The sequence below is a fragment of the Tenrec ecaudatus genome, chromosome 5, assembly GCF_050624435.1.
Source record: "Tenrec ecaudatus isolate mTenEca1 chromosome 5, mTenEca1.hap1, whole genome shotgun sequence".
Lineage (NCBI taxonomy): Eukaryota > Metazoa > Chordata > Mammalia > Afrosoricida > Tenrecidae > Tenrec > Tenrec ecaudatus.
Genome location: NC_134534.1, coordinates 166,379,774 through 166,395,300, shown reverse-complemented (window position 1 = coordinate 166,395,300; position 15,527 = coordinate 166,379,774). Strand labels below are relative to the sequence as shown.

The 15,527-nt window shown below is 46.4% G+C and overlaps 1 protein-coding gene and 1 pseudogene across 2 annotated transcripts in view; one reads left to right on the top strand and one right to left on the bottom strand.

Moving 5' to 3' along the window:
• GALNT11 (polypeptide N-acetylgalactosaminyltransferase 11) overlaps positions 1-15,527 on the top strand; it is an 86,819-nt gene that overhangs the window by 26,029 nt on the left and 45,263 nt on the right. For both annotated transcript variants that reach the window (XM_075550209.1, XM_075550210.1), the window contains one exon: positions 13,831-14,157. In XM_075550209.1, the coding sequence (XP_075406324.1) occupies positions 13,869-14,157 (289 nt within the window). In that variant the 5' untranslated portion in view covers positions 13,831-13,868. The remainder of the gene's footprint in view (positions 1-13,830; positions 14,158-15,527) is intronic.
• Positions 9,240-9,725, bottom strand: LOC142449011 (mitochondrial import inner membrane translocase subunit TIM16 pseudogene; annotated as a pseudogene).

The following is a 15,527-nucleotide window of genomic DNA, read 5'->3' as shown; positions in this document are numbered from 1 at the left end:
AGGCAGTATATGTATTATCTCTTGTAATTCTGAATATTTCATTTAATTCTAAGTACATAACAAATGTGTAATATTGTTTATTTTAAATGTGGCTAAGAAAATTTGGTGATTTTTTCCAAAGCTGTCATCAGTAAGTTGACAGATGGGATTAGAATTCATTTGACTTTTCTTTATACCAATGATTCCCCAATCTGGCTGTGTATTAGAATTACCCAGTAATCTTACTAAATATAGAGTTCCCTTACCCCTATATAGGGAAATCCGATATTTGGCCCGGAGCCCCAGAAATCTTTATTTTTAATATTTGCTTCAGGGGTTCTCGTATTTTGGAGTTACTGCTCTCTGTAATATTGTCACTGTGAGTTGCAGTGGACTCGATGGCAGTGGGTTTGGTTTGGGAATTTATGTACAAATACATTAATTGTATAATGAAGTCGATTGCTACAAGGATCCTGAGCTGATTGTATCTACTCCTATATGTTCACTACTGAAGGTGTGCTGCCCCTGCCTCACACTTCCCCAAACCACACTCACTGCCAGCCTGTTGATTCCCACTCAGTAGGATGAGGACTGCTCCTTGGGGTTTCCAAGACAAGGGCAGCAGACAGCCCGGTGTTCTCTAGCAGCGCTGCTGGTGGGTTCAAAATGCTGACCTTGGGATCAACATCTCACTACATTACCAGGGCTCCGACTAACACTTAGGGGTCAGCATATATCTGTAGTCAAAGCAAGTATCCTCGAGCTAGAGTTCTTAGTCTCTAATGGGAAATTCCCCGTCTCTGATTGGTCCCTCTAGGGGTGGGACTGAACCTTTGCTATGATTACTATGTGTAAATTAGGAAACCTGATACGCTGATATTAGATAGGATCCGTACTTCCTCCTGTTCATTTTGGATGTAGGTTTTTGGATTTTTTTCAACTCAAAACAAATAAATTTGTTGCCACCCATTTGATTCCAACTCATGGCCAACCCTGTAGGAAAGAGTAGAATGGTGCAGTTTCCAAAGCTGAACTCTTTACAGAAGCAGCCTGCCTACCTTTCTCCCTCAGAGCTACTGGTAAACTCTACACTTTCCATTCCCAACCAAGCGCTTAAGCATTGTGTCCACCTTCCATAGGCCTTAGGCGTTCTTCCGCGTCAACTCCTATACTCCATAATTTAATGAAAAACCAAATCAAACCAAACTCAGAGCCACCGAGTCAATTCTGACTCATTGTGACCCTTTAGGACAGGATAGAACTCCCCCTTTGAGTTTCCAAGACTAACTCTTTACTGGAGTAGAAAGCCCTGTCTTTCCTCCTTGGAGCTGACCTATGGTTTCCAACTCTTGACCTTGCCATTCAGTCTTTATCCCCAGCACCTAGAACAGAGCCTGCCCCTCTAGAGGTGCTTCAGAAGTGTTTATTGTTTAATTGTTTATGGAAAAATCTTTGATGACAGCACAACAGATAAGGGACCAATCTTTGAAATCTATAGAACTCTGCAACACCTTAAGTAGAAAAAAAATAACTCAATTAAAAAGTGGGCATGTATAAGTTACCAAGGGCTCATGAGGGAGGGGGGAGCGGGGAGGGAGGGGGAAAAAAAAGAGGACCTGATGCAAAGGGCTTAAGTGGAGAGCAAATGCTTTGAGAATGATTGGGGCAGGGAATGTGCGGATGTGCTTTATACAATTGATGTATGTATATGTATGGATTGTGATAAGAGTTGTATGAGCCCCTATTAAAATGTTTTTTAAAAAAGTGGGCAAAGATATAAACAGATAGTTCACCAAATACAACAGCCAAATGGCCAACAAACATGAGATGTTGTGTTAGGCAGGGTTCTCTACAGAAATAAAACCAGAAAACTTATTTATACATGTATGGTTAGTTATACAGCACAAAGGAATATAACAGTTAACTAGTCCACACAACAGTAAAGAGGGCTCAGTTCAACTCACAAGGACTGCTGGGTCCAAGGTCAAGGAAGCAGACAGTTGAGTCTTCCCTTGGGCAATATAGGCAGGGTGGGTTACCAACAATCAGCAGCTCAGGCCCTGATGGGATATCAAACTCAAGCAATGCAAGATGACAGGATCCTACAGGACCTCCAGGCCTGAAGTGCCTAGGGTTGCTGGGACAGAAAGAAAAAATTCTGCAAGTGGATCACTAGGAGTAATAGTGAGTGGTACCACTCCAGCTTCCACCCCTTGGTTCCTGGACCCATGAATTCTGGCTGTTGGAGACACAGAACCATATATTGGCTGCTGGTTTAGAGCGCATACAACCTCCTGGAGAACATTGCCCCAGCCCTGCAAGTTGTTGCCACCTAGCTGGCACTGTAAGTGTGTCTTTAGGAGGCCATTCCATCGTTCTATCAAGGCAGCTGTTTCAGGATGATGAGGAACATGATGCGGCCAGTGGATTCCATGGGCATGGGCCCATTGCCATATCGCATTTGCTGTGAAGTGAGTTCCTTGATCTGAAGCAATGCTATGTGGGATGCCATGCTGGTTGATAAGGCATTCTGTAAGTCCACGTATAGTAGTTTTAACAGAAGGATTGCATGCAGGGAAGGCAAATCCATATCCAGAATAGGTGCCTATTCCAGTAAGAACAAAACACTGCCTCCTTCATGACGGAAGCGGTCCTCGGTAATCCACCTGCCACCAAGTTGCCGGTTGATCTCCCCGAGGATATCTTGGACTTAATGTTGATTTCTGCTGCTGGCAGATGGGGCACTCAGCAGTGGCAGTGGCCAAGTCAGCCTTGGTAAGTAGAAATCCATGTTGCTGTGCCCATGCATAATAACCTCTATCTCCTGCCACCATGTCCACTTTGTTCATGTGCCCATTGGGCAATGACAGGAGTGGCGGAGGAAAAAGGAGAACTGGTCTCCACAGCGCGTGTCATCTTATCCACGATTGTTAAAATCCTCCTCTTCAGAGCTAAATCTTTGGTGAGCGTTCACATGAGACACAATTATCTTTATTTTCTTGGCCCATTCAGTGAGGTCTGTCCACATACCTCTTCCCCATTTCTCCTTGTCACCAATCTTCCAATCATGTTCCTTCCAATTCCCTGAACATGCAGATGAGCCATTAACTACAGCCCCTGAATCAGTATACCAGCTCACATTTGGCCAGTTTTCTTTGTAGGCAAATTGTGCTTTGCTCAAAGTTCTGCCCATTGGGAGGATTTCCCTTCACCACTGTGAAAAAGGGGCTGTAGTGCTGCTGCTGTGCACTTATGAGTGGTACCCACATGTCGCACAGAACCATCAGTAAAACAAGCATGAATTTTCTGTTCTTCAGTTAAATTATCATAAGGAACTTCCCAGGAGGCCATAGGTGCAGGCTGGGAGAAGGAAGGCAGTGTGACAGGAGTGGAGACTGGGCATTTGGCCACTTCCTCATGCAGCTTACCTGTACCTTCAGGTCCTGCTCTAGCTCGATCTTTTATATTCCACTTCCATTTAACAATGGAGTATTGCTGTGCACATCCAGCTTTATGACTGTGGGTCAGACAATACCCAATTCTTGATGGGAAGCTCAGGCCTCCTGGTGACTTGGTGGCCCATGGTAAAGCGTTCAGTCTCCACTAAGGCTCAGAAACAGGTCAACAGCTGTTTTTCAAAAGGGGAGTAGTTTGTATGCAGATAGCCGGACTTTACTCCAAAATCCCAACAGTCTACGCTGCGATTCACCAATAGGGGTCTGCCAAAGACTCCGCACTGTATCTCTATCTATAACTGACACCTCTAGCACCATTGGGTCAGCTGGGTCATATGGTCCCAGTGACAAAGCAACTTGCATGGCAGCCTGAACCAGTTATTGAGCCTTTTCTTGTTCTGGGACCCACTCAAAATTGGAGGCCTTTCGTGTCACTTGATAAATACGGTCTATACTCATATATAATTCCAAAATGTGCTGAAAAACTGGGGTTCGGCTTATACACGGGTCAGTGGATTGCCGTTCCTCCACTGTTCATTTAGTGCCCCACTGACACTTCAGGGCTTTGAATGTTTGTTTACTCACATCTAACCAATCAGAGCCATCCTATGACATGACGGCTCCAATTCACAGAAGCATCCATAGTGATTCATTTACACCAGCAGCTGAACTGGTAAGGATGTGTCTGTGGCTGCACTCCGTCTCTCCCCTCTGGTCTCTGTGTTAATTCACATCCTGCATTTCCCACCCTAGGCTTATACTCGAGTCAATCCGTTTTTCTGGTTTCCCAGGTAATAATTAGGTACCTCGGCTTATACTCGGGTCTGCTTATATTCAAGTATATACGGTAGGTCTAAGTAGAACACCCAAGTGAGGGATATGTTGCCTCCAAAATTTGAAGAAGCCCACTAGCTGTTGTGCCTCCTGTTTCGTTATTGGGGCAGGGGGTACTGTGGGCTAGATGCACTAGCTTATTCTTCACTTTAGTAGGAATATCTTGGCATGTCCCACACCACTGGACCCCTAGAAATTTTACTGAGAGGGAGGTGCCTGAATCTTTGTTGAGTTGCTTTCCCAACCTCTTGCATGCAGATATTGTACCAATTAAGAGTCTTTGATACATCCTCCTTAGTGGGTCCAATCAGCATAATGTCATCAAAATAATGGATTAGTGTGACATTTTGCAGAAGAGACAGGTGATCAAGGTCCCTTCAGACTAAATTATGGCACATGGCAAAAGAGTTGATGTCCCCCTGGGGGAGAGTTGTGAATGTATTGTTGCCTCTGCCAGCTGAAGGCAAACCACTTCTGGTAGTCCTTTGAGACTGGTATTGAGACGAAGGCATTAGCCAGACCAATAGCTGAACAGTGAAATATCAGTTTGCTCAAGCAATGAAATCACATCTGGAAAGGCAGCTGCAGTTGGAGTCACCACCTGGTTAGGTTTACAATAATCCACTGTCATTCTCCAGGATCCATCTGTGTTTTCACAGGCCAAATAGGTGAGTTAAATGGGGATGTAGGAATCACCACCCCTGCATCCTTCAGATCTTTGATGGTGGCCCTAATCTCTGCAATCCCTCCAGGAATGTGGCATTGCTTTTGGTTTACTATTTTCCTAGGCAATGGCAGTTCTAATGGCGCCCACTTGGCCTTTCCTACCATAATATCCCTTATTCCACATTTTAGGGATCCAATATGGGGGTCCTGCCACTTATTAAGTATGTTTATTCCAATGATGCATTCTGAAACTAGGGAAATATGACAGGATGGGTTCTAGGGCCCACTGGACCCATGGTGAGGCGTACCTGAGCTAAAACTCCATCGATAGCTGGACCGCCATAAGCCCCCGCTCAACTGGCGGGCCTTTGAAACATTTTGAGTCACCTGGAATTAGTGTCAGTTCAGAGACAGTATCCAGTAATCCCTGAAAAAAGCTTGGTTATTTTCTTTCCCCCAATGAACAGTCACTCTTGTGAAAGGCCACAGGTCCCTTTGGGGAAGCCTGGAAGAAAGACTAACAGTATAAACCTTCAGCGATGTAGCAGGGTCCTCCTTACAAGGGACCCGGCCTCCCCCTTATTCAAGAGGTTGTGGGTCTGTAAACTGGCTCAGGTCTGGGAATTGATTGAGCAGTTGTGACCCTCTCTTCTGCTGTTTACCTGATCTAGCATTCTTCTGCCTATATAGATCACGTAAATATTTAGTAGGTTTCCCATGTATTTCACTCCTAGGTAGCCAGTGCCATAACTCCACACGAGACAGGTTGCTTTGATTACTATGGAAAATTTGCTGTCCATACGATAACCACATCCACCCCATCTCTGTTGATTCATTGCTGGCACTTGCCCCCTACCACCACGGGGCCCAATCAGCCCTGTTGTAGGCAAACGTCGGAGTTCACGCAGGGAAGTTCCCAATGTTAGTCCTGGTGCACATAAAATAGCAATCACAGGAGTCGTCAGAGATGCGGGGCCCACTGCGCAAACTGGTTCCTGATGGTGTGGTGAAAGGGATGTCCTCGGGGCAGCCCTTTTTTGGGTCTATGGGATTATTCAGAGAGATCCATTCCAACATACCAATTTCCCTAAACCTTTGGAAGCCTTCTTACCTCAAGTTGGTCTAATCTAGGCCATCTGGCAGCCCATGCTTCAGTGAACCAACCAAGTAAGCAATTAGATCCTCTCTCAACCTCTCTTGCTGAGACATTGAAGGAAGAATCTGTGCTTAGGGCCCCATATCAAGAAACTCAGACTGGTCTAGTATTCCATTCCTTGCACCAGTATCCCACCCCAGGCTTACACGTTTTAGAAAGCAGAAGCAGATCTTCTTCCTGAGTAATCATCTGAACCTCACCTTTAGGAACTTTCGGAGACTTAATTCCAGTTATAGGTCTAGAGCAAATAATGGGTAGTAGGGGTGTTTCCTGGGGGCTCTCAGTAATATCTTGTAAGTCAGGGGTGTCAAACTGGTGGCCCGTGGGCTGCATGTGGTCCCCGAGATGATCTTTTGTGGCCACGATGCTCTGAAATAAAATGAAAATAGAAGAAATTGTTATGAAGAAAAGCTTAGGCTAAGCGCTATTTTCTTCATAACAGTTTTTTCTATTTTCATTTTATTTCAGAGCATCGTAGGCCAAATGTGACTCACGGCCTGCCAGGCGGACACCCCTATAAGACATCTCCCCCAGGCAGTGCTACAGATGCAGCCCCACCTGGCATTTCAGCTTGAACATTTTGTTAATCTGCTCAGGTGTGAGTTGTTTTACTGACAGTGGATTAATCCCCTCAGCTGGGAAGGGTGGATCTATTGACGGAGGCGGCTCAGTCGACTCTAGGGGCTCAATATCCTCCTCTTCTGGATCATCAGCCCGTATGTTTCCATCCCAGGTTTCAGGGCCCCATTACTTCTGATGAATGCCCTTACTTTAATATCGGACACTGATCCAGACCTGCAATTCAGCTGACGCTGTAATTCAGCTACTCCTGTGAGGAGACTCTGGAGTTGGTTTTCGGCAATGTCAGCTCTGTATGAGAGGAGAGAAGGCTCTCCTTTGTAGCACATGCAGAAGCTTTTAGGTCTGTTATTCGCCACTTGAGACGTGCTTCTGAGGTGCAGAGATGATCCCTTTCCTTGATCACATTTCCTATTGAAAGGAGGACCAGCCAACCAGCCTCCCTATACTTCTCATCCCGACAAAACTGCTGGTAAATATCAAGCACGTGATCTCCCAGAGCCTCTCCTCTCCCCAGCACTTCGTTTATTGGCGGTGTTACTGTGGATATTAGCTTTGCCAGTTCCCCCCACGGGGTCACCCCACCCACCGCAGTAAGAGTGGCAGACTCAGCCGTGGCTGTAGGGGTAGAGGTAGCAATATCAGTGTGTTAAGTCTAATCAGGCTGGAGAGCCAATTTGAGAAGCCCATATTTATGATCTTGTTTCTCTAGAACCAATCCAGGTGCAGTGATAGATAGATAGATAGATAGATAGATAGATAGATAGATAGATAGATAGATAGATAGATAGATTGATTTATACAGCAAGCCCTGATGGGATATCAAACTCAAACAATGCAAGACGACAGAATCCACCAGCCTCAAACTCAAGGGAGGTACACACCTGCAGCATGGCAAAACATGTCTTGATGGAACCTCAAGCTCTGGCGACATGATCCACGGTGTCCCACAGGTAGTGTAGCCCATAAGTTGAGGCAGAGCACTAGCTAAAGCAGCCAGGCACTGCTCTGACCACCAGAGAGCAAGAGAGAGGGGCGGGCCTTGCCGAGCCATGTATCTCTTTGCCCTTCCAATCAGACCACAACCTGATTAATCCCACATGTTCCTGTTGGCCAGGTTGGCACAATAAACCTATCACAGCTCTTTATGCTCAGTAGCCATCCAGGAGATTCAGATCAAAGCACTGACGAGATACTACCTTACACCAACAACAATAACCAAGTTCAAAAAAAGAAAAATGCTGGCGGAAGCGTGAAAGGACCGGCACCCTCTTACGCGGCAGGTGGGACTGCAAATGTGTGCCGCCGTTCTGGCAAGCCATATGGCGCTACCTTAAAACAACCAGGACTACAACTCCATATGATCCCATAATACTTCCACTGGGTGTATGCCCGCCCTGACGCAGTAGAAAGAGACATGCACTGCCATGTTCGTGTGGCCCTGTGCACAGTAGCGAGAAGTAGGAAACAGCCCAAATACCCATCAGCACAAGAACAGATCAAGAAACTCTGGTATACGCACACACAGACCAGAATAGTGCGCGTCCCATTTTAAAAAAGTGACGCAAACACGAAGCACCTCGTGACATGGATGGACCTGGAAAACATTATGGCGAATTACAAAATGATAAACATGGTATGAGACCACTGCAATTAGCATGAAAACAGAGGCAGAGACTTACATACTCACAATAAACATTTTTTAAAAAACAAGGGACGCAAAAGAAAGAAAACACAAGCAAGGAAGTGTGAAAATGAGCAGAGCGGGGCCCAGGAGCCCTGGTATGGTCAGCACCCCACCAGCAAGGACCTCCTGGAATGGGGAGTGGGAAGCCTGTTCTTAGAGGCCATTTCTGCTGCCCTCTGGTGGTCTGGATTCAGGGACTTGGTGTGGAAGTAGTTTATGTGGGTTCAGTTGGTGCCTGAGGTCAGAGCGTTTCTTCCTGGAAGGAATTCGTTTGGACCCAGAGGGCAGCTGGGGGCAGGGCAGGGTTATGGAAGGAATTGGTGCACACCCATAGTGAGAACTAATCCATGACAGGCTGTTTCCAGCGCTGCATTTCTGCCAGTCTTACGAGGCCGACCTTAGGGATTGAGTCCTGCCGGATCCCTGAGAGTGTGGGTAGAACAAGAGCCGTGCATGGGGCAAGGCTGTGGAACCAGCCGCTAGGCGTGTGAAGGTTCGCCGGCCAGGTCTGATCATCAGGAGAGATGGCAACAAGGGCGGCGCCCACCCTTCGTTTGGCCAGCCAGTGGTGTGCATTGTTTATTGTCAGGCTACTGTCTGGAAGGAATTTTGCTTATAAAAATTCACAATGGAAAAAAAAGCCAGGTGGAACTATCTTAAGTAGCAGTTTTATTATTTTTGGTCAAGTACTGGTTAACATTTTTATTAATATTTAAAATTATTTTAATAATTAATATTTTAAAACGCTTTGTTATAACAATCTAGTTTTGTGTACCTCTTTTACTGTTCTTAAATAATTTATGTATTAACTGTATGAAATAATCAACTACATTTCAGTTTTGTTTTTTTTTTTGACCTGAAAATGGCATTTATTAGTGGGCTATAAATTAGGGGGTGGGGGGGCAGAGGTCACGTCCTGGATGCCTGTTCTTTCCCTTTGTCCTCCTGGGCCTGGATCTTGAGCTCCTCGTCAAGGCGCTCCTCTGCACGGACCACCTTGGACTGCAGGTGGAAGGAGCCACCCACCGATTTGTCGTTGACCTTGAACAAATGTTCATAATTCTTTTGGATGTTCTCAGGGTTCAGCGTGGCAACGTTGAGGATCTGCTGGGCTTCCTGCAGGCTGAGGCCCGATAGGTTGGAGGCAGCTGCTGACTGGTGGCCGGCCCGGCCCCGGGCATCAGCAGCTGCCCGGCTGGCTGCAAACTCCTGCTGCAGGGCCCGAGCAAAGGCTCTGCCCACCACCTGCACGCTCATTACGATGATCTGGGCCAGGTACTTGGCCATGGCAGCCGCTCTGCCACCGGGGGCGGCCTCCGACTTCCGTGGCCCGGCGGCCCCAACTCAAGGGCGGCCGGCGGGTCAAAGGCCGGCGGAGATGTACTTCAGTTTTTTTTTTAATGTTCACAATGGCCAAACTGTGTCAGGCCAACCCCACAGTTCACCTGCCTGTCTCCTCGCTGACTGCTTTTGATTTAGCTATTGACTCTAGTCAGTATTAAATCTACTTCTCTAGCTTTGCCTCTGAAGTTGAAGTTTATACGATTATCATCCTGTTCCGTTTGGACGTGCATGTCTTTGTTGGGGAGGGACTGTGTAGCTGGTCTCTTTGTTTAATTCACCATCCTCAAACATATCAGATCTTTAGCGAGGTGATGGGAAGGGCCAGGGGTGACTTGGGTAGACTAAGGGTGAGGGGCACAGCAGGAACACAAATCAAGACATCTGGAAGGCAGGGCCTTGAAAGGTTTTGGACGATATGCTCAGGTGATTCAGTCATTTAGACACTAGCTACTACCGTGTTTCCCCGAAAATAAGACACCCCATAAACTAAGCTGTAGCAGGATCTCTAAGCATTTGCACAATGTAAGAAAATAAGACCTCGTGATAGCGTGGCTGCAGCGCACCAGGTAGAGCAGCCACAAAGACGGCAGCCCTGCTCATGTGCCCAGCGTGACAGCTGCTGTCTCGGAGGGGACGGGAGAGGTGCGGGCAGCCCCATCCGCGAGGTCGGCTCCCCCGTCAGAGCCGGTCGTTCTGTGTGTGCTACAAGCTGAGGCAGAGAGGGAGACAGACAGGGAAAGTCAAAGTCCCCTCAGTGAAGTGAGGAGCAGGACGCTCTGCTTTGGGTCCTGTGTGCCCTTGGGGAAGAAGTTACGCTGGGGCTGCCATGTTACTCAGCACTGCGGTCGATTTTCCAGAGGAAGACGACTTAACTCTATTTGAATCAATGTAGATTGTTGTACTTTACTTAATAAAGCTAAAACATCCCCTGAAAATAAGCCATAGTGTGTCTTCTTGAGGAAACAGAATGATAAGACAGTGTCTTATTTTCGGGGCAGCATTTCCCAATCAGCAGCCACTCCTGCTGGAGCTGAATGTGACCGTCTGCCTCTGTGAAGACTGAGAGCCTTGAACTGTGAGCTGGAACAGACTGGACAGTGGATTTGATTTGGGGGTTGGACATGGCCCAGCATGACTAGGATCGAGAAAAACGAAGCCAAATATCAGAGCTGTCTGGTGGAAATGCTCTCTTGGTTCCTGTAATTGGTTAAGAGAATTGACAGGTTTTCTCCATGGTCCCTTTTTCGAGTTCAGGGCCAAGGACTCAGAGATGGGCGGGCCCGAGAAGGCTTAGAATGACTGAGAAAACCCAATCATCCTGGTGCTGTCGAGTCAATTGACCCCAGAGTGAGTTTCTAGATGAGAGTAGTTAGAACTGCTGTCAATCTTCAGGGAAGCGCCTCTTTCCCCCGTGAGGGCGGCTTAAACAGCCAACCTTTTTGGTTAGCAGCCAGTGCCTCCCCGCTGTCCCAGGAGAGCTGGTGCTTGAAGGCTGACATCCATGGATCCACTTCTCGTTAAAGAAGAAGGAATTGGCTCGTGTGTGGAGTAGCCTGTTGGTTCCCAGCGTACCAGGGTTCCAGAGCCTATTGGGAAGCAGTGCTTTGGTCTTCGTTGGGCTTGCCTTTTACCCACTTACCCAAGCAAATCTATTAGGAAGTCACAATGTCTCTTGCGGTCAAACCTGATGTTTTTAGCAGAATGTCAGAACAGTAAGCTTTCCAAAGCTGCAGCTTTTTGTCTTTTCATTTGCTTTGGTTGGCTCCATTCATCTTGCTTAGAGAACATTTCGACTACTGTCTTTGTACTTGAGTACGTCTGTAATTGAAAAGATGCTCCCAATGGCCGTGGCAGGCCTTTGATTGATGCCTGTCTTTCCTTTGACTGTAGTAATTTCCAGCCACTTCCGAGATTAACTGCTGCTGGTAGGGTTTTTGTTGTTGTTCTGGGTTTTTTGTTTGTTTCTTTCATTTAAAATCTTTGAAATTGATACTGAGTGAGATACCTAATAGTTCTTGGCTCACTATTTTCTAGGCTTAGAGCATAACCTTTCACAATACACTTTAACTCTTGCAGTGGGGCTTGATGACATTTACTTGTCCTGATATTTTGGTGGGGTAGTGGTTACGCGTCGGGCTGAGATCACACGGTCAGCAGTTCGAAACCACCGGCAACTCCTCAGGAGAGACACTGGGCTTTCTACTCCCATAAACAATTACAGCCTCGGAAACCCACAGGGGTGGGGTCACTGTGAGTCAGCATTGACTCGATGGCCACGAATGTGTTTGTTTTATTGTTTACAAATATTAAGTAATAAGTAAGTGCTATCCTTTTCAAGGGGAGAAAAAGTGGGCTTTCTACTCCAGTCAAGGTTACAGTCTCAAAACCCACAGGGGCAGTTCTACCCTGTCCTCTAGGGTCGCAATGAGTCGACATCGACTTGATTACACTAAAGGACAGGACAGGGTCCTTGTGGAGGTGTTTTAAAAATATATACGTGTGTGTATATGTGTGTGTGTGCGTGCGTGTGTGTGGTGTGTGTGTGCGTGCGTGTGTGTGCATGCGTGGTGTGTGTGTGCGTGCGTGTGTGGTGTGTGTGCGCGTGTGTGGTGTGTGTGCGTGTGTGGTGTGTGTGCGTGTGTGTGGTGTGTGTGCGTGTGTGTGGTGTGTGTGCGTGTGTGTGGTGTGTGTGGTGTGTGGTGTGTGTGCGTGTGTGTGGTGTGTGTGCGTGTGTGTATTGTGTGCGCGTGTGTGTGGTGTGTGGTGTGTGTGCGTGTGTGTGGTGTATGGTGTGTGTGGTGTGTGTGTGCATGCGTGTGTGTGTGCGTGCGTGTGTGGTGTGTGGTGTGTGTGCGTGTGTGTGTGGTGTGTGTGCGTGTATGCGTGCGTGTGTGGTGTGTGTGTGTGGTGTGTGTGTGGTGTGTGTGGTGTGTGTGTGGTGTGTGTGGTGTGTGTGTGCATGCGTGTGTGTGTGCGTGCGTGTGTGGTGTGTGGTGTGTGTGTGTGTGTGGTGTGTGTGTGGTGTGTGTGGTGTGTGTGCGTGTGTGTGTGTGGTGTGTGTGGTGTGTGTGTGGTGTGTGTGCGTGTGTGTGTGTGCATGCGTGTGTGCGTGCATGCGTGTGTGGTGTGTGCGTGTGGTGTGTGTGCATGCGTGTGTGCGTGTATGCGTGCGTGTGGTGTGTGTGTGTGGTGTGTGTGTGGTGTGTGTGGTGTGTGTGCGTGTGTGTGTGGTGTATGTGCGTGTGTGTGGTGTGTGTGCGTGTATGCGTGCATGTGTGGTGTGTGTGTGTGGTGTGTGTGTGGTGTGTGTGGTGTGTGTGGTGTGTGTGTGTGTGTGGTGTGTGTGTGTGTGTGTGTGTGTAGGCTTTCTCTGCCCCGAGTCGGTTCATTAGAATGGCCACTGCATGCTTTAAGCTCGTCAACAAGGATTCCTCAGGAAGCTGTGTGCGGTCTCCACAAGGACCTGTTATCACCAAGAATTTGGGTAAAACTTGTTGTTTCAAGCCAGAGATTGTGATTTTTGCTTTGGTTCAGAGGACCCGAGGCAGGGGAAGCAGTGCCCTGAACGCTTTCCATGATCAATTTGAACTGTAACTGTTGAATCTAGAGTAGGCACAAGGTCAGGTTTAACCACTGTTTGCAAACAGAACTTTTTTTTCCTTCTTCCAAGTGGCTCATTTTTCAGAACAGATTTTAAGATCTGGGTTTAAAAAAGAATCATGTGATTTTCGAGTTGGCAGGGACCTTCGAAGTCCCATCACAATATACACAGCATTTGTATTGTTCTCATGAAAAGTTAAACCTGAATAAATGACCACGTGAATGCCCGCCAGTGCAAAGGGGAGGCGTCCCTGGGCGCACAGGCAGGGTGGCCCATCCACCCTTTGCTGCCTCAGGTCTCAGCACCAAGACGCTTGCCTGTGGTTTTAATTTGTAACCTCTTAAGTTTTCTGTTAAACGCTATCCAACAAGATACTTTACATTTGAATGGTTTAGGGGCATGCACAGGATCCTAAGTAAATGATTTCAACGTGCTTATTACTTGGCAGTGTGAGGAACCAGGAGGCTGACTTTGGTAGATGATTTACAAGTATACTGAGCTATCTAACAGATTTTCCCTTCTTTTATAGGAAATTGAACATGACCTTTCAGCTATGCTAGGTCTATAATGGGAAGTGTCACCTTTCGGTATTTCTGCTATGGATGCCTTTTTACGTCTGTGACCTGGACAGCTCTGCTTTTTATTTACTTCAACTTCAGCGAGGTGACTCAGCCACTGAAGAATGTGCCCGTCAAGGGGTCCGAGCCCCACCGGCCATTTCCCAAAAAATTCTATCCCCGCTTCACACAAGGTCGAGTATTAGAGCTACAATTCAAAGCAAACAGGGTGGGCGACATGATAGACAATAATAATGAAGATCCAGAAAAAAGCAACATAAAATTCTCTCCTGAACTGGGTAAGTGGACTTGATTTTACTAGCAGTCGTTTCAAAGTATTTAATGATGGGAAGGTGAGGTTTAATTAGACCTGACTGGTGGGATGTTCAGAGGATTGGAAATGTGTCTTCTTCCCTCTTCACCGCTCTCTCTTGGTCTGGAGCTCTTTGAGGGCTATGATAGTAGGAGGTACCAGTGGGAAGTTAAATTCTAACTTGGCCAATTCTGACTTCAGTATTGTACGGGCACTTGGAAGAAACTTACTAGGTCTAGAGAAAGGAGAAAATCAAAGCTTAAAGGGCTGGAAGGAAGATGGAATGGGAGATTTTAATGGCTGGGAATATTAAATGAGGAAAACAAGTATTTGAAAGGTAGCTTGAATGTATTTAACGTATCTTGAAAGGCAAATTTAATAAAAAAACAGGTATTCGATTTAGAAACAGAAATCTGAGACTACTTATACCTTAAAAGATTTCTACTTATAAGAATTATGAACACACTGGACTCTTGATATTAAATACAAGAGGTTATTTAAGCCAGTCATAGAATGGAAAACTTTCTTTTTTTTTTTCAGAATTGTATTCTGTCCAATTTGGAAGGAAGGATTGTGGGGTGTCTGTCTGCGTGTGTGTGGATACTATGAGTTAAGACACCTGCAATGGAATTTAGTTGGTTGCGTTTTAAGAGGCGAACGAGCCATGTTAGCGATATTTAAAATGTAGACAGTAGAACTTTTCTTGTCATAGAAGACTGTTGCTCACAAGTCTTCTAGGAAGAAAACCAGAGAGAGAAACCCACATGGCTTTCTAATAAATAAAGTGAAATACGGAAACAGAAGCCAATACCCATTTAAGGTTCTATAAAATGTACCTTATCTTTTTCAAATGATCGCCCAGACACTTCAAAATCCTATAATGGGAAAGTTGCTTGCACTTTTGTTTTATTTGTAGTTGTTTTGGTAAAGGTAAAGCTTTTATTAAAGAAGTATCTTGGGTCAGGACCAGGGGTGTGAGGGGCGATACTGGGAGAGTAGAGGGTGAGTGGGTTGGAAAGGGGGAAACGATTACAAGGATCTACATGTGACCTCCTCCCTGGGAGAGGGACGGCAGAGAAGAGGGTGAAGGGAGACTCCAGATAGGGCAAGATATGACAAAATAACAATCTATAAATTATCAAGGGCTCATGAGGGAGGGGGAAAAAAAGAGGACCTGATGCAAAGGGCTTAAGTGGAGAGCAAATGCTTTGAGAGTGATGAGGGCAAAGAATGTACGGATGTGCTTTATACAATTGATGTATGTGTATGTGTGGATTGTGATAAGAGTTGTATGAGCCCCTAATAAAATGTTTTTTAAAAAAAGGAAGAAGTATCTTGGGTTTACCATTTTGAGTG